A 21,926-nucleotide genomic window follows, 5' to 3' on the forward strand; every position below is an offset into this window, starting at 1 on the left:
AGATAGATGCAGGTAATGACAGTAGCTTACAACAACATTGTTGAAAGTAATAATATAGTTATAGTTCTGGCTACTGTGGTACAATACGTTGAAGGTATGTATTAATATCTGGCAGTATACATGTGTGACAATAGTCATATGTGTATAATAACAGTAGAAGTATGACTAATGACTAATGATGGCAGCAGCAGCAGGAGGCATCTGGCAGGACCATGGCAGCAGCACAACCACACACGTCACGCTGTCCAGGCACCGTTGCGATATGAGTTAATCTGAGAGACAGTGGAGCACAAAGGCTCCGGAGAAGAAGCCGAGTTAGTGACATCCAGAATGGCCGAGTTAGGAAGATGCAGTAATAGAATACGAGAGACAGAGAGAGAGAAAGAGAGAAGGAGAGAAGGTGCCCGGTGTATTATAGGAGGGTCCTCCGGCAGACTAGGCCTAAGTCAGCCTAACTAGGGGCTGGTACAGGGCAAGCCTGAGCCAGCCCTAACTATAAGCTTCATCAAAGAGGAAAGTCTTAAGTCTAGTCTCAAATGTGGAGATGGTGTCTGCCTCCCGGACCGTAACAGGAAGATGATTCCACAGGAGAGGAGCCCGATAGCTGAAGGCTCTGGCTCCTGATCTACTTTTGGAGACTTTAGAGACCACGAGTAACCCTGCGTTCTCAGAGCGCAGTGTTCTGGTGGGATAATATGACACTATGAGCTCTCTAAGATATGATGGAGCTTGACCATTTAGAGCTTTATAAGTTAACAGTAGGATTTTAAATTCAATTCTGGATTTTACAGGGAGCCAGTGCAGAGAAGCTAAAACAGGAGAAATATGATCACGTTTCTTAGTTCCTGTTCGTACATGTGCTGCTGCATTCTGAATTAGCTGGAGAGTTTTTAAGGACTTACTAGAGCTACCTGATAATAGAGAGTTACAGTAATCCAGCCTAGAGGTAACAAAAGTGTGGACCAATTTTTCTGCATCTTTTCGGGTCAGGATAGGCCTAATTTTTGCAATATTACGCAGATGAAAAAATGCAGTCCGTGAGGTTTGTTTTAAATGAGAATTAAAAGACAAATCTTGATCAAATATCACTCCGAGGTTTCTTACGGTAGTACTAGAGGCCAGAGCAATGCCATCTAGAGAAACTATGTCATCGGATAAAGAGTCAATGAGTTGTCTGGGGCCAAGAACAATAACTTCAGTTTTGTCTGAATTTAACATCAGGAAATTGGTGCTCATCCAGGTTTTTATGTCTTTAAGGCAGTTATGGAGTTTAGTTAATTGATTAGTTTCTTCTGGCTTCATCGATAAATACAACTGAGTATCATCCGCATAACAATGGAGATTTATAGAGTGATTTCTAATGATGTTACCTAAAGGAAGCATATATAGAGTAAATAGGATTGGTCCGAGCACGGAACCTTGTGGAACTCCAAAACAAACTTTGGTACGTGAGGATAATTCATTATGAACGTGAACAAACTGAAAACGATCAGATAAATAAGATTTAAACCAGCTCAGTGCAGAACCTTTTAGGCCAATTAAGTGTTCCAGTCTCAGCAGTAGAATTTGATGGTCAATAGTGTCAAACGCTGCACTAAGATCTAATAAAACAAGTACAGAGACAAGTCCTTTGTCTGAAGCAATCAGAAGGTCATTTGTAATTTTGACTAGTGCTGTCTCAGTGCTATGATGCACTCTAAATCCTGACTGAAATTCCTGAAATAAATTATTATCATGGAGAAAATCACACAGCTGGTCTGCGACTACTTTCTCAAGGATCTTTGATATAAAGGGAAAATTAGATATTGGTCTATAGTTGGCTAACACCTCTGGATCCAGGGTGGGCTTTTTTAGTAGAGGTTTAATTACAGCTACCTTAAAAGACTGTGGTACATAGCCTGTTAATAAGGATATATTGATCATATCTAATATATGAGTGTTAACTGAAGGAAAGACCTCCTTAAGTAGCCTAGTTGGGATGGGGTCTAAGAGACACGTTGATGATTTAGATGAAGAAATCAGTGCGGTCAATTCTTGAAGAGAAATTGGGGAGAAGCAATCTAAATATATATTAGGTTTTACAGCTGTGTTTGAGGTTAGATAGGTACTATCTGAGGACAGGAGGTCATGAATTTTGCCTCTAATAGTTAGAATTTTGTCATTAAAAAAGCTCATAAAATCATTACTGCTAAGGGCTAAGGGAATACAAGGCTCAATAGAGCTTTGACTCTCAGTCAGCCTGGCTATAGTGCTGAAAAGAAACCTGGGGTTGTTCTTATTGTCTTCTATTAAGGCTGAGTAATAGTTTGCTCTGGCATTGCGGAGGCCCCTCTTATAAGTTTTGAGACTGTCTGTCCAGATTAAACGAGATTTGTCCAGTTTGGTTAATCGCCAATTCCTTTCAAATTTTCGCGATATTTGTTTTAACTTACGGGTTTGAGAGTTATACCAAGGAGTGAACTTTCTTTGCTTTTTTAACTTCTTTTTAAGAGGAGCTACAGAGTCAAGTGTTGTTCGCAGCGAGCCTACGGCGCTATCGACAAAATGATCAAACTCATTACTCTACTAAATAAATGAGTCAAGAGACCGAGCAACAATTATCAGATTTATCTGAAGAAAAACACAAATAGTAATGCAAATAATTATACCAGAATGCACAGTACCAGACAAACAGCTCACAGTAAATGATACCAATATGCACAGTATCAGTTCAAACAACAGTAGACACGTAAGGGATAATGTATAGTGAGCTGGTGACTGTTGAAAAATAACTCCTGACAGAGGAATGGAACCCCGACGCACAGCAGAGTTATTTTTCAACAGTCACGGGCTCACTATACATTCTCACACACACACACACACACACACACACACACACACACACACACACACTCACTACTAAAACATTCAAATGTTACAACTGGCATCAATATTATTAAACTGCCGGCAGAGTGTGTTGACAGAGGAGAGGCGTTCACCAGACAAACGAGAGCGGAGGAGAGGATCTTACTCCACTTCTCCCGGTCGGAGAGGCTGGGTGCCCAGTAGCTGCGGCGGGGGGGTGGGGGTAATCACTGTCCGAGGGCTGCCGTAGAATGGCAACGAGGATGTCAGCCGACCAACACTTGCTACCCGGTCCCTGGTTGCGGCGATTTGCGATGATGGCCAGCTAGGAATGAACTAGCAGCCAGTACAGTACAGTCTTCTCTCGGCTAGCTAACATTTAGCAGTGTTACTTACTGATCCATTAGAAAGAAAGCTAGCTGGACATCAGTTCTGAAGCCTCTTTGGTCACGGAACTCCCTCCATCTCTTGAACGCCTGACTGAGGTTTACTCTTGTTTTTCTTCTTCTTTTATCACTCTCCTTTTTGTGCATCCTCGCCTCCCCAACTTTGTCCGTCTGCCATTGTGCTCCTGACCCAACTATCTCATGCCACGGCCAGTTCCTCATAAGGACCAGCTCTAGTCCCTGATTGGCTGACCGACCAGTTTGGCAATACATGACGCATTTCCTGCCATGAAGCAGATATTTTCCGCAAAAATTCGTCCCTGGTGGCAGAAGCTTATTACAAAGTCACTAAGTAACCTATGTAAACGCTGATAGTCTGATTTTACCGTGTATACTACCCTGTGCAACCCACATTATTTTCATAATGATATATATACGCAGTCCTAAACGCCTCTCTGAGCTTCTAGTTCAGTTACCCAGCCATAGTTTTAATAGTTTTATACAAACGGTGTCTGTCCCCCGACCGCCTAAATTATCTAAATCTAAAATTAAACAAAGAGGAGTTGTGCATAACAACCTCATAAAAATTAAAACGTCTTCTGTGACAGAAAGACAAAACAGGAGAATTAAATGCGGACTGTTAAATATCAGGTCTCTATCGTCTAAAGCAGTGTCAGTAAATGAATTAATATCAGATAATCATATTGATTTACTCAGTCTCACTGAAACCTGGCTGTGTCAAGATGAATATGTTAGTCTAAATGAGTCCACTCCTCCCAGTCATAATAATACCCACATTCCTCGAGGCAGCGGCCGAGGAGGGGGAGTTGCAGCCATTTTTAACTCTAGCCTGTTAATCACTCCTAAACCTAAACTAGATTATAATTCATTTGAAAGCCTCGTTCTTAGTCTTTTACATCCGACCTGGAAAACCTCGCAGCCACTTTTATTTGTTATAGTGTACCGTGCTCCTGGCCCGTATTCTGAATTTTTATCTGAATTCTCAGAGTTTTTATCCAGTTTAGTTCTTAAATCAGATGAAGTTATTATTGTAGGCGATTTTAACATTCATGTCGACGTTGATAATGACTCCCTGGCTACCGCGTTTATTAGACTCCATTGGCTTCAGTCAGGGTGTACATGAACCTACTCATTGTTTTAACCATACCCTTGATCTAGTTCTGACGTATGGAATTGAAATTGATAACCTAAAAGTCTTTCCACAGAATCCCTCGCTATCGGATCATTATCTGATTACTTTTTACTCGATTACACGCCACTCAGCAACAGTTACTATACTAGATGTTTATCAGATAGTGCTGTCGCAAAACTTAAGGAAAAGATTACTTCGTCGTTAAATTCAATACCAATACCTTCAGTAACAGAGGTTTAACCTCTCCCGAATTGATCATTTTGTTGATAGCACCGTGAGGCTCGCTACTTAACAACGCCGACTCTGTAGCTCCTCTTAAAAAGAAGTTAAAAGCAAAGAAAGTTCGCTCCTTGGTATAACTGTCAAACCCGTAAGTTAAAACAAATATAAAATTTGAAAGGAATTGGCGATTAACCAAACTGGAAGAATCCCGTTTAATCTGGACAGACAGTCTCAAAACTTATAAGAGGGGCCTCCGCAATGCCAGAGCAAACTATTACTCAGCTCTAATAGAAGACAATAAGAACAACCCCAGGTTTCTTTTCAGCACTGTAGCCAGGCTGACTGAGAGTCAAAGCTCTATTGAGCCTTGTATTCCCTTAGCCCTTAGCAGTAATGATTTTATGAGCTTTTTTAATGACAAAATTCTAACTATTAGAGGCAAAATTCATGACCTCTTGCCCTCAGATAGTACCTATCTAACCTCAAACACAGCTGTAAAATCTAATATATATTTAGATTGCTTCTCTCCAATTTCTCTTCAAGAATTGACTGCAGTGATTTCTTCATCTAAATCATCAACGTGTCTCTTAGACCCCATTCCAACTAGGCTACTTAAGGAGGTCTTTCCTTTAGTTAACACTCATATATTAGATATGATCAATATATCCTTATTAACAGGCTATGTACCACAGTCTTTAAGATAGCTGTAATTAAACCTCTACTAAAAAAAGCCCACCCTGGATCCAGAGGTGTTAGCCAATTATAGACCAATATCTAATCTTCCCTTTATGTCAAAGATCCTTGAGAAATTAGTCGCAGACCAGCTGTGTGATTTTCTCCAGGATAATAATTTATTTGAGGAATTTCAGTCAGGATTTAGAGTGCATCATAGCACTGAGACAGCTCTAGTTAAAATTACAAATGACCTTCTGATTGCTTCAGACAAAGGACTCTCTGTACTTGTTTTATTAGATCTTAGTGGCGCTTGACACAATTGACCATCAAATTCTACTGCAGAGACTGGATCACTTAATTGGCTTAAAAGGTTCAGCACTAAGCTGGTTTAAATCTTATTTATCTGATCGCTTTCAATTTGTTGACGTCGCAATGAACCATCCTTACGCATTTCAAAGTTTGTTTTGGAGTTCCGCGAGGTTCTGTGCTCGGACCAATCCTGTTTACTCTATATATGCTTCCTTTAGGTAACATCACTAGAAATCACTCTATAAATTTCCATTGTTATGGATGATACTCAGTTGTATTTATCAATGAAGCCAGAAGAAAGAAATCAATTACCTAAACTCCATAATTGCCTTAAAGACATAAAAACTTGGATGAGCACCAATTTCCTGATGTTAAATTCAGACAAAACTGAAGTTATTGTTCTTGGCCCCAAACAACTCAGAGACTCTTTATCTGATGACATAGTTTCTCTAGATGGCATTGCTCTGGCCCCTGCCACTACCGTAAGAAACCTCGGAGTAATATTTGATCAAGATTTGTCTTTTAATTCTCATTTAAAGCAAACCTCACGGACTGCATTTTTTCATCTGCGTAATATTGCGAAAATTAGGCCTATCCTGACCCGAAAAGATGCAAAAAAATTGGTCCACGCTTTTGTTACCTCAAGGCTGGATTACTGTAACTCTCTATTATCAGGTAGCTCTAGTAAGTCCTTAAAAACTCTCCAGCTAATTCAGAATGCAGCAGCACATGTACTAACAGGAACTAAGAAACGTGATCATATTTCTCCTGTTTTAGCTTCTCTGCACTGGCTCCCTGTAAAATCCAGAATTGAATTTAAAATCCTACTGTTACTCTTTAAAGCTCTAAATGGTCAGGCTCCGTCATATCTTAGAGAGCTCATAGTGCCATATTTTCCCACCAGAACACTGCGCTCTGAGAACGCAGGGTTACTCGTGGTCCCTAAAGTCTCCAAAAGTAGATCAGGAGCCAGAGCCTTTAGCTATCAGGCTCCTCTCCTGTGGAATCATCTTCCTGTTACAGTCCGGGAGGCAGACACCGTCTCCACATTTAAGACTAGACTTAAGACTTTCCTCTTTGATAAAGCTTATAGTTAGGGCTGGCTCAGGCTTGCCTTGTACCAGCCCTTAGTTAGGCTGACTTAGGCCTAGTCTGCCGGAGGACCCCCCTATAATACACCGGGCCCCTTCTCTCTCTCTCTCTCTCTCTCTCTCTCTCTCTCTCTCTCTCTCTCTCTCTCTCTCTCTCTCTCTCTCGTATCCTATTACTGCATCTAGCTAACTCGGCCATTCTGGATGTCACTAACTCGGCTTCTTCTCCGGAGCCTTTGTGCTCCACTGTCTCTCAGATTAAATCATATCACAGCGGTGCCTGGACAGCGTGACGTGTGTGGTTGTGCTGCTGCCGTGGTCCCGCCAGATGCCTCCTGCTGCTGCCATCATTAGTCATTAGTCATACTTCTTCTGTTATTATACACATATGATTATTGTCACACATGTATACTGCCAGGTATTAATACATACTTTCAACATATTGTACCGCAGTAACCAGAACTATAACTATAATATTATTACTTTCATTAATGTTGTTGTAAGCTACTGTCATTACCTGCATCTCTCTCTCTCTCTCTCTCTCTCTCTCTGTGTCATATGGATTACTGTTAATTTATTATGCTGATCTGTTCTGTACGACATCTATTGCACGTCTGTCCGTCCTGGAAGAGGGATCCCTCCTCAGTTGCTCTTCCTGAGGTTTCTACCGTTTTTTTTTCCCCGTTAAAGGGTTTTTTTTGGGGAGTTTTTCCTTATCCGCTGTGAGGGTCTTAAGGACAGAGGGATGTCGTATGCTGTAAAGCCCTGTGAGGCAAATTGTGATTTGTGATATTGGGCTTTATAAATAAAATTGATTGATTGATTGATTGATTGATTGATTGATTGATTGATTGATATAGGCAAAAATGCTGACATGATTGACATTACATTAGAGACTCCTGACTCTGATTGGTTGTTTTTGTTTGTGGATTCTTGCAAATACCATTAGGAACACTACATGCGAGCCATGCGAACCTGATTTTTTTTTTTCAAAGATTATCTGTTTTATGTAGGCTACTTCTGTTAGGATACAGTGACAGTGTCAGCAAATATGACACAAAGTTATATTTTTTATAAAACTTACCTGTTGTAGCTTTAAACTAAAACCCTTGAGCCAATCACAAACAGTAATTACATCTCAGGCATAGTTGTCAGAGATGCCTAAACTCCAAAAATTGTGTTCTTCTAAGTGGATATAGGGCCATCGTTGGGTGACAAAGGGTTTTAAGAAATGCAGCTCAGATCTCTTACTGACTTATGGACAATTTCTGCTTCCATACTCCAATGCCTGTGTAGCCACAAGTTCAAAACAGAGAGACTTCTTAAAAAAGCTTCTCCTCTAAGGCAAATAGGATAACTATCTCTGTCCAGAGCGTCTTTCTCTGAGTATGTACAATTTCTTTGATTATACAGTCTGCCTACAATTGTTACCTATTTACATTTGGCATTTTTCCTACAATAAAAATATGCACTTAAACATTTTCATACAAAGATATATTTTTAATTTTTATCATTGATTTTTTATCTTTACATTTCTTATATTTTACATGTATTTCTTTTAGCACAAAGCTCACATACCTAATATGCCGACTCTGGGACAGATCAAGACGAAAGTAAAATTTATTTGCAAAGTTTCAGCACAACCTGCTTGATCACTTCCGAGTGACAAACAGCTATCATGTCACCTCAATCACACAGCTTTGAGCTGCTAGTATGCCAGAATTTGCAAGAACATTATCAGAGTTGGAAGGTTGGATTAAAAAAAAAAAACATACACTCAGAAGCAGGGGGCGTAAATATAGACAGTGCAGGTAGGGTGGTTTCACTGGGGCCCGTGAGATAAAGGGGCCCAAAGAGAGAGCAAGCTCTCTTACAAAATGTAGGGTCAAAAATGGGGCCTCGTGGGTAATTCATGTTGCCACCTTAGAATAATGCCTGTGTTAAAAAACAAAACAAAACACATATAATGAAAAATGGTGCCATTTGCTGGGCTATATGCCTTTGAAAAGAGAGGGACCCAACTGCAGACAAGATGGCAGACAAGGGATGGGATGGATATCCACAGTCCCTAGCAGAAGTTGGTCTTCTTTATGTATATTATTTGCAGAAGAAAAAGAAGAGAAGAATACAAACAATACACGCACAAGTAAGAGAAAGAACGGTAAGGGAACAAGTCTTTTAATTATTAGAATTAGACAACTTTATTGTCATTGTACATTGTTCAACAAAATTCTGTTCGGTACTTAGCACTAGCAGTACTAGCTAGTAGCTAGCACTAGCACAGACTACCAAACCGCAGTCTTTACACAAACCGCCATTTTCATTATCTTTAAACACGTGTGTTATATTCTGTAAGATGCAATAATGCGTAATGTATCAAATAATTAGGGGGACTTCTATGTGGGGAATCTCGGCATGCACAAATTACTACTACCAGATGGTGGGTTTGGCCACATTTGTTGTGTAAAAACAAGGGCATGATTGGCATTAACTTAACGTTAGCTGCTCAAGGTCTGTTGTGCTCCCCTTCATCAATGTCTGTGTATAAAGAGTGTTAATGCTGGTCAGAGACTATTACTGCCCTCGCTTGATGTGTTGGTTAATTTAGATGTGTAGTTTGCAGCAGTGTTAATATGTGTTCCTCTGATTTTTGGTGTGTTGTGGTGTAAAACATCTGTGCACCCACTCACTGCACACAAGCCATTTTTTTTTACAATTTTTGGTTCGCCTGGTCTCCTTGTGTATTAATGCTTGTATAACCTCAATCCTGTACTGCTCAATCAAGTTCTATACATCTTTTTTTCTGGAGATATTCTAAAAATAGTAACGAGAGTCGTCATGAGCGACCTCCGAGATTTAACCGGTTCAGATAAATAACGTATACATAAGGTAAGGTAAGGTAACTTTATTTGTACCCAAAGGTAGATTTGGTTCACAGTTTAAGTGATTTGGCTTCATCCACACAAAACAGACAAACAGGTCAGACACAGTAACATAATAACAGTAAAAAGGTAAAGTGCCATCAGTGCGTCATATCAAAGTGCAGGATCAAAAAGGGCATGTAAAACCATTATAATAACCAGAATATGAATTTAAAAACAACACTAAATAAATAAAAACTGTACTCTCATTAATAGCAACAAAGCCCTGGGTGTCTGCAAAAAAATACATTTGTATTATGTTTTAGTAATGCAGAGCACTAGTGCACATACACGTGGATACATAAATAGCTGTAGTGCCTCCCCCACCGTGAGTCCTTCAGATCGGTAAAATATGGTTGATGTGCAATATGTTTTCCAGCTATCAATGTTGATTGACTTCTCCTTTTTTCAGATGCACCCCTCTATTTTGAGTGACAAAGCCAGTCTGGGGCACACAACCCTTTCACCATCCGAGTTTGGGTGTCCTCTCTGCCCCAAATTTAAAACCAAAAATGAGAGTGCGATCCAGAGGCACCTGAAAAACCATACAGAAAAAGCAGTTCATTTCCATGGTATGTTGATGAGAAGTATCTGTTTGAGATCATATACTTCTACATGTAACAGTAATTAGGGCCCAAGCACCTAGCGGTGCGAGGACCCTATTGAAATGCAAGGATTTATTATTATTATTATTATTATTATTATTATTATTATTATCGTTATTATTAGGGCCCGAGCACCTAGCGGTGTGAGGACCCTATTGAAATGCAAGGATTTATTATTATTATTATTATTATTATTATTATTATTGTTATTATTCTTCCTCCAAATGAATTGCCTTTTTGGGAGGCTTAACAAAGCCGAAAACTCATGAAACTTTGCACACATCTCAGAAGTGGTGAAAAATTTGATATTTTAAGGGTCTCGTGTGCAGGTTCCAAAAAATGTCTCAGGAGCGCCCCCTACAAAAGTTTGAGGAAACAGCCCCTGAAGCTAGTTTAACCTACATGTATGAAACTCGGGACGCTTATGTAACGCCCAGAGACGTACAAAAAAGCCTCTTGGAGGCATGCTCTAAACCCAACAGAAAGTCAGCCATTTTGAATTTTCTGTGCAATTTTGATGCATTTTTTGCCATTTCCAGGGGTCATAAATGAACGAACTAGACATGATTCATATTTGTCCCACCCTGAACACATTTATATGACAATATTCTGTGATAGTCATAGCGCCACCTAGTGGTGAAAGGAAGTACTTCTTACCAGACACTTATCTTTGGATTCACCTGAAATTTCAGTGCTGTGGTGTGTATTTGATGTACACAAACATGACATATCATTAGTGTTGATGCGTGCTGCAGAGGGTTTACTTTTGATGTCTTGCTATGAAACAGGAAATTGCTATAAATTTGGAGTAAATGGTCCGTTGTCCACCAAACTTCACATGATTCATATTAGTCCCGCCCTGAACACATTTTCATTACCATATTGCCTGATACTCATAGACCCACCTAGTGGCAACAAGAAGTAGGTCTCATCAAACACTTATCTTTTGATTTATCTTGAAGTTAAATGCTGTGGTGTATATTTGATGTACAAAAATATGATGTATAATTATTGCACTCTCCAGCTCCCTCTAGTGGAAAGAGGAAGTGATACAAAATGTGAAATATGTCATTCCAGCACTGTATCAAAGATATGCAAAGTCACTCCTGCATGCGATGTCTAACTTTGACAGAAATGAACTGACGCGTCAGAAGGCATACTGCCAGCTCCCCCGAGTTGCGTGAAGGTGCGAGGGCCCATTCATCGCTGCTTGCAGCTTTAATTATTATTATTCTTCTTCTTCCTCCAAATGAATCGCCTTTTTGGGAGGCTTAACATACCCAAAAACTCATGAAACTTTGCACACATCTCAGAAGTGGTGAAAAATTTGATATTTTAATGGTCTCGTGTGTGGGTTCCAAAAAATGGCTCAGTAGCGCCCCCTACAAAAGTTTGAGGAAACAGCCCCTGAAGCTCATTTAACCTACATGTATGAAACTCGGCAGGCTTATGTAACGCCCAGAGATGTATAAAAAAGCCTCTTGGAGGTATGCTCTAAACCCAACAGGAAGTTGGCCATTTTGAATTTACTGTGCAATTTTGGTGCATTTTTGGCCATTTCCAGGGGTCATAAATGAACGAACTAGTCCTAGAGATTTCATCCGATCGACTTCAAACCATGGTCTGTCCCATCCCAAGACCTTGAAGATGAAAAGTTATCAAAAGCTTGAGTTTTCGTCAATGCGTGTGACCGTGGGATGGCGTCAAATTTAGGGGTCTCGCCACTAAACAGGAAGTAGTTTATAACTCCAGCATACATGGTCCAATCTTGCCCAAACTTCACAGGATTGATGACAGTCCCACCCTGAACACATCTACATGCCAATAATTAGAGCTAAACATAGCGCCCCCTACTGGCAAAGGGAAATGTCATGTTTTAGACTTTAATGTACATCTCCTACAGACTTGACCAGATCCACTTCAAACTTGGTGAAAAAAGTCATAAGACGTTGATGACGCTTTATTGTGGAAACTTTGAGTTTTCGTCGAAGGGCGTGGCCACGGCCTGGTGGCGAACTTTGATGTTTCGTCATGATGATAAACGTTGCTGTAACTTGACTCCACATGGGAATATCTTGCCAAAACTTCACACATATGATGATAGTCCAGCCCTGAACACAGTCACAGAGGAATTTTGAATCACCGCCATAGCGCCACCTTCTGGCAACAGAAAGCTACTTTATACATTCTTTGATGTCCCGCTTCTAGCAGGTTAATCAGACCCACTTCAAACTTGCTGGTCTAAGTCCTTAGACCTTGATGATGCTTAAAAATGAAGCTTTTGAGTTTTCATCAAACACTGTCACCGTGGCGCCACCTTGTTCGCCATCAAACACGATGTTGTTTTGAAGGGACAAGGGATGCTTGAAAACTCACCAAACGTGGCATACACATCACAGGTCACAAGTCCTGTTGTCTGATGTGATTTTTGTGCTTTGATGCACCAAGATGGCTCAACAGCGCCCCCTGGAATATTTCAATTAAGCAGCCCCCAAAGCTGCTTTGACCTGCATGTATGAAACTTGGTAGGCACCTGTAACACTCTATTACGTACAGAAAAGTCTGTTGGAGCCATGCTCCAAACCCAACAGGAAGTCCGCCGTTTTGAATTTACTTGTGCCACTTTTGTGCATTTCCAGGGCTTGTAAATGAACAAACTTGTCCTACAGATTTAATCAGATTGGCTCCAAACTTGCTGTATGTAAGCGTGACTACGTTGTGACCAAAAGTTATCACAGGATTTGCCCAATGTTGAATGGCGCGCCCGCTGCTGAGCGTTGAATCTTGAGGTCTCGCCATGAAAAACGAAATTGCTGTAGCTCTGGCATAAATGGTCCTGTCTCCACCAAACTTCTCATGATTCATATTAGTCCCGCCCTGAACACATTCTCATTAGCATATTTCCTGATAATCATAGTGCCACCTAGTGTCGAAAGGAAGTACTTCCTATCAGACACTTATCTTTGGATTCACCTGAAATTTCAGTGCTGTGGTCTATATTTGATGTACACACACGTGACATATCATTAGTGTCTATGCGCGCTGCAGAGGGTTTACTTTTGATGTCTCGCCATGAAACAGGAAATTGCTATAAATTTGGAGTAAATGGTCCGTTGTCCACCAAACTTGACATGATTCATATTAGTCCCACTCTGAACACATTTATATGACAATATTCCGTGATCGTCATAGCGCCACCTAGTGGTGAAAGGAAGTACTTCTTACCAGACACTTATCTTTAGATTCACCTGAAATTTCAGTTCTGTGGTGTGTATTTGATGTACACAAACATGACATATCATTAGTGTTGATGCGTGCTGCAGAGGGTTTACTTTTGATGTCTTGCTATGAAACAGGAAATTGCTATAAATTTGGAGTAAATGGTCCGTTGTCCACCAAACTTCACATGATTCATATTAGTCCCGCCCTGAACACATTTTCATTACCATATTTCCTGATACTCATAGACCCACCTAGTGGCAACAGGAAGTAGGTCTCATCAAACACTTAACTTTCAATTTATCTGAAAGTTACATGCTGTGGTGTATATTTGATGTACACAAACATGATGTATAATTTGTGCTCTCTCCAACTCCCTCTAGTGGAAAGAGGAAGTGACACAAAATGTGAAATATGTCATTCCAGCACTGTATCAAGGATATGCAGAGTCAGTCCTGCATGCGATGTCTAACTTTGACAGAAATGAACTGACGCATCAGAAGGCGTCCTGCGTTGTGTGAAGGTGCGAGGGCCCGTTCATTGCTGCTTGCAGTTTTAATTATTAGGGCCCGAGTGACGACAAAGTCGTCCGTGTAGGACCCTATTATAATCACGCTGTTCATTATTATTATTATTATTATTATTATTATTATTATTGTTATTATTATTATTATTACAAATATGTAATCTCCAATTTGGCCCCTTTCCCAATTTCAAAAACTCACCAAATTTGGCATGCGTTTGGTCTGGCGAAAAATTTGATATTTTGGCAGTGTTGTATGTGGATGGGGCCAAATGGCGACATAGCGCCCCCTAGAAAATTTTGTGCCTCGAGCCCCGCCTGTGAGTTTCACCTACAGGCATGAAAATTGGTGGGCTCATAGAACATGCCAAGACGCACAAAAAATCCTCTTGGAGCCATGCCGTAAATCCAACAGGAAGTCAGCCAATTTGATTTGAATTTTTGACATGTTTGAACGAACTCCTCCTAGGGATTTCGTCTGATTGACTTCAAAGTTGGTACAGATCATCCTGAGAACATGCTGATCAAAAGTTATTAAAAGCTTTACACTATGTCAAGGGGCGTGGCCGCTAGGGCATGACAAACTTTGGCAACTTTTCGTTTTCTCGCCATCGAATTTCGAACAGACCTCACGCCCACATACTTGATCTCAGCAGCTTCAAACTTGCTGGACATGATGATGGCTCCGCCCTGAACGGCCAGATATATTAATATCCCATCTATCTCATAGCGCCACCCGGTGGTAACAGGAAGTGACCAGTTTACTTTTACATGTACTGATGACACAAACTTGACTGCATCAACTTCATTCCACTTCTAATGCATGCAGAAGAAGTTGGTGAAGCTACCTTATGAACGCTGTAAACCTACGTCTAATGGTGTCCGTGTGGCAGCGTGGCGACTGTCGATCCCTCGCCACAAAATACGTTTGGCTTTTTGATGGCTTCAGGGATCTCATATCCTCATGAAAATTGATACACAGGTCAAGAATGGCGAGCGCTTGCATCTGATAGGGGCGTCGCCCATGGGGTGGATAAAATGCCTCTATAGCTCCCCCTTGAAATTTTCAAATAACCCTCCCCATAGGGTTTTTTTTATAGTTGGAACATGAAAATTGGTACACATGTGTATATTGTCCAGACGCACATAAAAGTCTCTGGCACCAATGGTCTACTCCAAAAGGGAAGTCGGCCATTTTGATTTTGACTTGTCATTTTGGCGTGATTTCCACATATTGTATTTTAACGAACTAGTCCTAGGGATTTCATCCAGTCGACTTCAAATTTTTTACAGATCATCCAGTGACCATGCTGATTAAAAGTTGTGCTCTGCATGTCTGTAGGTCAAAGGGTGTGGCTGCTATGGCACTGCCATTGTTGATGCATCGCCATGCATATTGAAGCAGCTCTCTCTCCCACATACTTCATCCAAACTGCTTAAAAATTTCTGTACATGGTAAGAGCCCCGCCCTCAACACCTCCATATGCTCGTAGGCAATCTTGCTCATGGCGCCCCCTTGTGGAAACAGGAAATGCCATCTTTTACACCGACAAACACCAACCTCAAGCTCCTGACCTGATCAACTACATTTTGTGGCTACACGATGATCAAGTTGATGAATCTCCACAGTGACACACGTGTGCTGTCATGTTGCAGGCTGCCGTGGCGGCCACGGGAACATCAACTTCACTGTGTCAACTTCTAACACATCTTGTTACGCTCGTAGCGCCACCTGGTGGATGAACGAAACTTTGCCTTTTTGTGCTCCTGCCAGGTTTTTCTCCCTTCTCGTTTCGCACCACAGCCCCCACGTGCATCAGGCCCCCACGGTTGTATGGGGGAGCGAGGGCCTGATCACAACTGCTTGCAGCTTTAATTATTATTATTATTATTATTATTATTATTATCATTATTTATTTTTATCACACACACACACACACACACACACACACACATATCTATCTATCTATCTATCTCTCTCTCTCTCTCTCTCTCTCGCTCTACATATATATATATATATATATATTTATAATTGTTGACTGTTTCAAAGTTTGTAAATACATTGCTAAAATATATATGAAAAAAAGACAGACTGAAAACCGACTTCTTGGGGAAAAAAAAACAAAAAACTGACTTCCGGTATGTATACACGAAGAAGATTAACTTCCGGTATGGACTGGATATATGGCGGTGCAGTGTATATGGCGCCATCTTGCCTGCAGTTGGGTACTCTTGCTTGAAATGTCAAGCCCATCCCCATCATGGTTTTCCTTTGTTGTACTTCTTAACAGTCGGAAGCAATCTATAACAAAATATGTTATCAAATATATGCTTATTATACAGAAACTATAAATAATCTATAAGAAAAAGATTCAATTAAATGATAAATTCCTTAATTTCTTTGGTGTTTTTCTCATATACATATATGCAATGATTATATCTGGGTATGTTGGTGTTATCAAGTCTCCATTTGATCATGTGACAAGATGATAAGATTACACAGTTTTTAGTTTAGGAGCATAAACAGTAATTAGAGTTCACTAGAGCCTGTCATAATAGCATGCATTGGGGCCCGTTGTAACTACCTTACACCACTGCCCAGAAGTACGTGCTCATTTTCCCATGGAAAAAGCAAGAGACCAATTTTCTTAATGTAACTCTGGCCATTTTGAATAATGCAGAGCTCACATGTAAAAAGCACAAAATTTCACAAGCTGAAGTTGTCACATCAAGCTACTGGTAGAAATTGTAAAATCAAGAGAAATGGCATTTTCCACCATGAATACGGTGAAAAAGTTTTACAGCAGTAAATCACCAGTGAACAATGAGATCAGTTTCTCCTTTGTCATACCTTTTGTGCCCAGGACTTAGCTATGACACAAAGGTGTCATTTCTTCATTGAATATAGACATTTATATTGTGCACATAGTCCTAGAGTCACTGGTACTTCAAATATCAGTGATTTAATCCTTCCTTCTTGGAACTGTGACACTGGAAATTTTGCAAGTGGACCTAAAGACTTGTATCTGAGTGCCCCTGCTCAAGAGTATGCCACCTCTGCATTTTACTGACCATATTGTTCATATAAGTATGTGACAAACAGATCTTTCAGTCTCTGTGTGGTTGGCTGGACATTACTATGTTTTTGAAATTTTTAACAGATCTGTGTGACTCTCTGAGATTGAATCTTTCAGAACTGATGTACAGTATAAGCAGCCAGATACCATCATCAACACACAACTGCAGTACCCAGTCCATACGCATAATTTGTACTGATTTCAATGGGACTTGGCTACACCATGTGATGGGGATGTATAGAATATAACTGAAATATGTTTTTAACCCACACACATACTACTGCATTTCCTGTATACTGTACTGCTTGTATATTGACCCACTGCTGATGTCTAGTTTATTTGAGCATGTTAGTAACTCACTGTCTGTACTTGAATTCACCAGGCAACAATGAGAGCACCCTGAGTGAGTTCATCCTCTCTCCTTTTCTGTGGGTGCTGTCTCTGGGCTACTTGGTGGTGTTTGGGGTGAAGACAGCTGCCACTGACTGGGGACAGCTGTTCCTCATGCAGGAGAAAGGCCAGACTGCTCTGATGGGTATGCATTTTAATTGTCCATTGCTTCTCACTGATTTTCACTCTGTCTAACTGGTTATGGGTGCTGACATCAGCTGTGTTGCTCACAGGCAGTACCTACACAAGTGCCTTGGAGGTAGGAGGTTTTGTGGGCAGCCTTGCAGCAGGCTTCCTCTCTGACAGAGCTGTAGCCAGGGTAAGTGATAGGCTGGGATGAATTGGGCAGATATGACTGGGTTTATTCAGCCGGGGTCAGTGTTAAAAAACATCCTCTCTTTGACTCCCTCCAGCAAGGCTTGGACACTTACGGCAACCCTCGTCATGGCCTGCTCATTCTCATGATGGCTGGCATGTATGTGTCCATGTACCTCTTCAGGGTCACTATCACACCTGAAATTGCGAAGGTAATTGCAACACAGTTTCTTTTATTACTGTGTAAAATGCTTGAAATCGTGTTGTCCATGTTGAAAATATCATGAGAGATTATTATGTTTGCTCAGGAGGCTCCTGTTTGGGTCCAAGTCCTTCATCCTGTCTCCATTCTCATTGGTGTACCAGAAAAAGAGGTATGTTAAAAATGTTTTGGGTTCATGGGTATCAAAATTGTAGCTTTCAAGAGCACTGTTCTACATTTTCATATTGTCCTACACAGATCTGGATCCTGTTCCTTGGTGCAATGTTTGGATTTTCTTCTTACGGACCAATTGCTTTGTTTGGGGTGATAGCCAGTGAAAGTGCTCCTTCAAATTTTTGTGGAACCTCTCATGCTGTTGTAGCGCTGATGGCTAATGGTAAGCTACAGATTCACATGACCAGTAGAAACATCTGTATCATGTCCTGTAGTATTTCAGCATTCATAGATTCATATGACTCCTTGTAGTAGTAATAATAATAATAATAATAAATGATAATAATACATTTTATTTGTAAGCACTTTTACAAATGTTCACACTTTACTAGACACTTTACAGTTTTGAAAAACCATAGAATAGAGCTAAGTCAGAATAAAATAAAACTCGAAAAAGCAATAAAACAGTGTAAAACACAAACTTATACATTAAAAGCTAATTTAAAAAGGTGAGTTTTGAGCATGGTCTTGAATGTTGGGAGGTGTGTAGGTACTACATTTGTTTTTGCTTAACCGCATAGTCTCTCCCTGAAACAGTGGCGGTTCTAGCAAATTTAGTGCCTTATGTGAGCCCCCTTTAACAGTCAAACTATTGCACGCTTTTTACCAAAAAGTAAATAAACAACTTAGCTAACAATAAAAAAATAAGTTCTAATTAAAATATGTTCTAATTTGTTTTCAGTAACATGTTGTACATGTGTTGTAATTATCATATAAATCAATAATAAATAAAAAAAGAATTTCAAATTAACTCAGAAGAATAAATAAAATGATATATAACATTTTAGAATAATAATAAAATATACACATTAATTAATTAACTAATTGAACTAGGGATGCACCGATTTTGAAATTCTGGGCCAATACTGATACCAGTGTTTTAAATGACAATTTGGCCAATAGCTGACACTGATGTTTTTATATTGGTCTTTCTTTGTTTTTTTTTTATTTATTCTTCTTTTGTACCAGGGAAAAAACAGAAATCTACACTATAAAAAATAAATGAACAGTTTTAAAGTCATTCAGTCCTTTGTTACACTACCTTTGAATGGGCACAAAATCAATGATACACATTTATGAAACAACCTTTAACATAATCTTCTGTCATGAAAAACATCTTAAAAATAAAAAGCCTTTTTAACTATATATGTTACATCATAATTTCCTTATCCTTACTTATTTTATAGTACTTGTGAAAACACCCACAAATTCCTCCTTCAAAAAGCTGGATTTATTTAAGTTTCTCACCAAAAGCTAAATTTACAAGATTATGGTGAACACATCATGAGAGCAGTATGATTTACCTTCACCCAATACTTATTTTTACTGAATAGCGCTTGAATGCTTCACAATGAAAATCAATGTAACCTCTGTGAGCTGCTGGATGCGGCCACTGGCTGCTTTATAGGTAACAGTAACTAGCTCTCCTCCTGCCCATTTTTTTCTTCATGTTCTCTCTCTCTCCACATCCACTCCTCTCAGTAGTGTAGTGATAGTTGAGTGGGCACCAGAGAGTTTTTTTGTCATTTTGACAACAATACAGCTAAGCATTTGCCCATACAGCTTATGCCACTTGCTGGCACTGCCCTGACCACTGACAACTCCAAAGTCCATCATGCCTCTCAGGTTAAGAGTCTGGGTGTCACCCTGGACAGTACATTGTCATTTGAGGCTCATATCAATAATGTTACTCAGTCTACATATTTTCATCTACATAATATTGATTGTCTTCTTCGCTCATCTCTTACACGAAACAGCACCGCCCTTCTTGTTCACTCTTACATCTCGCATCGATTATTGCATCTCTGTCTTTGTCTCAAGTGTCTTCATAAACTCCAGTTGGTCCATAATTCAACCGACCATATCATCTCCTCCAAAGATTATGTCAATCCTGCTTCCAGAAGCTTCACTGGCTTCCTCTTAAATATTGCATCGATTTTAAGTTTCTTTGTCTCACCTTTACTGCCCTTCATGATCAAGCCCCTTCCTACCTGTCCGAACTCTATCATATCTACACACCCTCCCGTACTCTTTATCTTCTGCAATCCAGCTCACATCACCATCTGCCTGCTTGACTACCATGGGGTCTAGAGCCTTTGGAACTCTCTCCCACAAGACATTCACAATATTGACTCTATTTCCACTTTTAAATCCCATCTGAAAACACACCTTTTCAAACTGGCCTGTTCGGTCTGATTTAATGGTGACACACATATTTAGACTTCCACTGATGATGACTTTATGGTGATGATTTTATACCTAATTTTTCATAATTATATTTTTGTCTAGTTATTTTATAACTTATTATTGTATATTACTGATTTGTTTGACTTAATGATACATGGCTAGATTGCTGCTTGTTTTATAACTGTGTCTTGTAAGGTGTCTGAGTGCTTTGAAACGAGCCCATCAATCAAATGTATTATTATTATTGTTATTGTTATTGTTATTGTTATTAAACAAGCTTTCTTTTGTTGCAGTGGGGGCTTTTATGGCGGGGCTTCCCTTCAGCACTATTGCTAAACAGCACAGCTGGGACTTTGCTTTCTGGGTAGCCGAGGTGATAATGGCCATGGCCACCATTGGCTTCTTCCTAGCACGAAACATGCGTACCAAAATGGGACGAATTGCAGAGAAAATGGACTAATTTATCTTCCTGAACAAAGCCAACTGTTGATGTCCTGTTTTGTGACGAGATGGAATTTGTACTACTGTACATTAATACAACACCAATCTGACCAAACAAAACCACTGTCACATACACTAATCTTCCACTTTTTTTTCGTATGAATTGGTCTTAGGTCGATGCTCAGGGTGGGTGTGAGTCAGTAAATCACTTTAGATTCACAATCAGGTACTTTTGGCACACACACTTAGAGTTTTCAGGACAGTAGATGATAACTGAAATTTAAAATTTATTGAAGTTGTATGTGAGAAAAAAAAAACACGGACGTGAATTTATAAAAAGGTTTAAATGGATTGTTGTTGGTTTTTTTTGTTTTTTTTTGTTAAAGCGGATGCATGCTACTCATTGCATACATTGACTTTAGTGGAGGTCAGTTCTATCTAACTTTACTGATGAGCCTGTATAATCTAGACTATTATTTGTCTAGGTATTTGAACAAATGTGGTAGCATGTATCATGGTAATTTTGCTAATACCTCACATATGTGATCAAATGTAATAGGCTCATAATTTCACTTCAGTAATTGAAGAGTATATTATTTTATACACATCTGTATGTGACATGATGCAGAATAACACTTTGTTGCAGACCTCTTAGGCCATGGCAGCTTTTGTGATCAGACATGTTTTTAAGGAGTGATTAACTTCAGACCTTTGCTACAGGTGTTTTTGTCACTGCCACTGGAAAATGTGTGCAGCAGTAACTACTGGATTGTATACTGTAAACTTTCTTACTTTAAAATCTGTGTTTTGTCAACACAAATTACTTTGATTGGATTACTTGGATTGTACAATGGCTTTGAAAGATTAATGATATTTAGTAAATAAGTAAAGTTTACTTTGTCTGGTTTCTGTTTATCTGTTTACCAGAAGAAATTAAACTGCACCTGCAGCCTTACTGTGAGATTAGATCTATTTAGTTTAGTTCAGTTCAGACAACTTTGTTTATCCCAGAAGGGCAATTCTGTTTTACAGTCTACCCAGACCATACACAAACTCACAGGCAGAAACAAGCAGCAGCAGCAGTAGTAATATGTCAGAGATCGATACATGGGCAAAAGATGCACACTGGCAC

General features: G+C 39.7%; 1 protein-coding gene across 2 annotated transcripts in view; it reads left to right on the forward strand.

Annotated features, from left to right (window-relative positions):
- Positions 1-21,689, forward strand: part of LOC125897984 (glucose-6-phosphate exchanger SLC37A4-like) — a 108,848-nt gene extending 87,159 nt beyond the window's left edge. For both annotated transcript variants that reach the window (XM_049591559.1, XM_049591561.1), the window contains exons 5-10: positions 17,408-17,560; positions 17,649-17,734; positions 17,829-17,942; positions 18,039-18,104; positions 18,191-18,329; positions 20,647-21,689. In XM_049591559.1, the coding sequence (XP_049447516.1) occupies positions 17,408-17,560; positions 17,649-17,734; positions 17,829-17,942; positions 18,039-18,104; positions 18,191-18,329; positions 20,647-20,813 (725 nt within the window). In that variant the 3' untranslated portion in view covers positions 20,814-21,689. The remainder of the gene's footprint in view (positions 1-17,407; positions 17,561-17,648; positions 17,735-17,828; positions 17,943-18,038; positions 18,105-18,190; positions 18,330-20,646) is intronic.
- Positions 21,690-21,926: the final 237 nt, after the last annotated feature.

This window comes from Epinephelus fuscoguttatus, linkage group LG12, assembly GCF_011397635.1.
Source record: "Epinephelus fuscoguttatus linkage group LG12, E.fuscoguttatus.final_Chr_v1".
NCBI lineage: Eukaryota > Metazoa > Chordata > Actinopteri > Perciformes > Serranidae > Epinephelus > Epinephelus fuscoguttatus.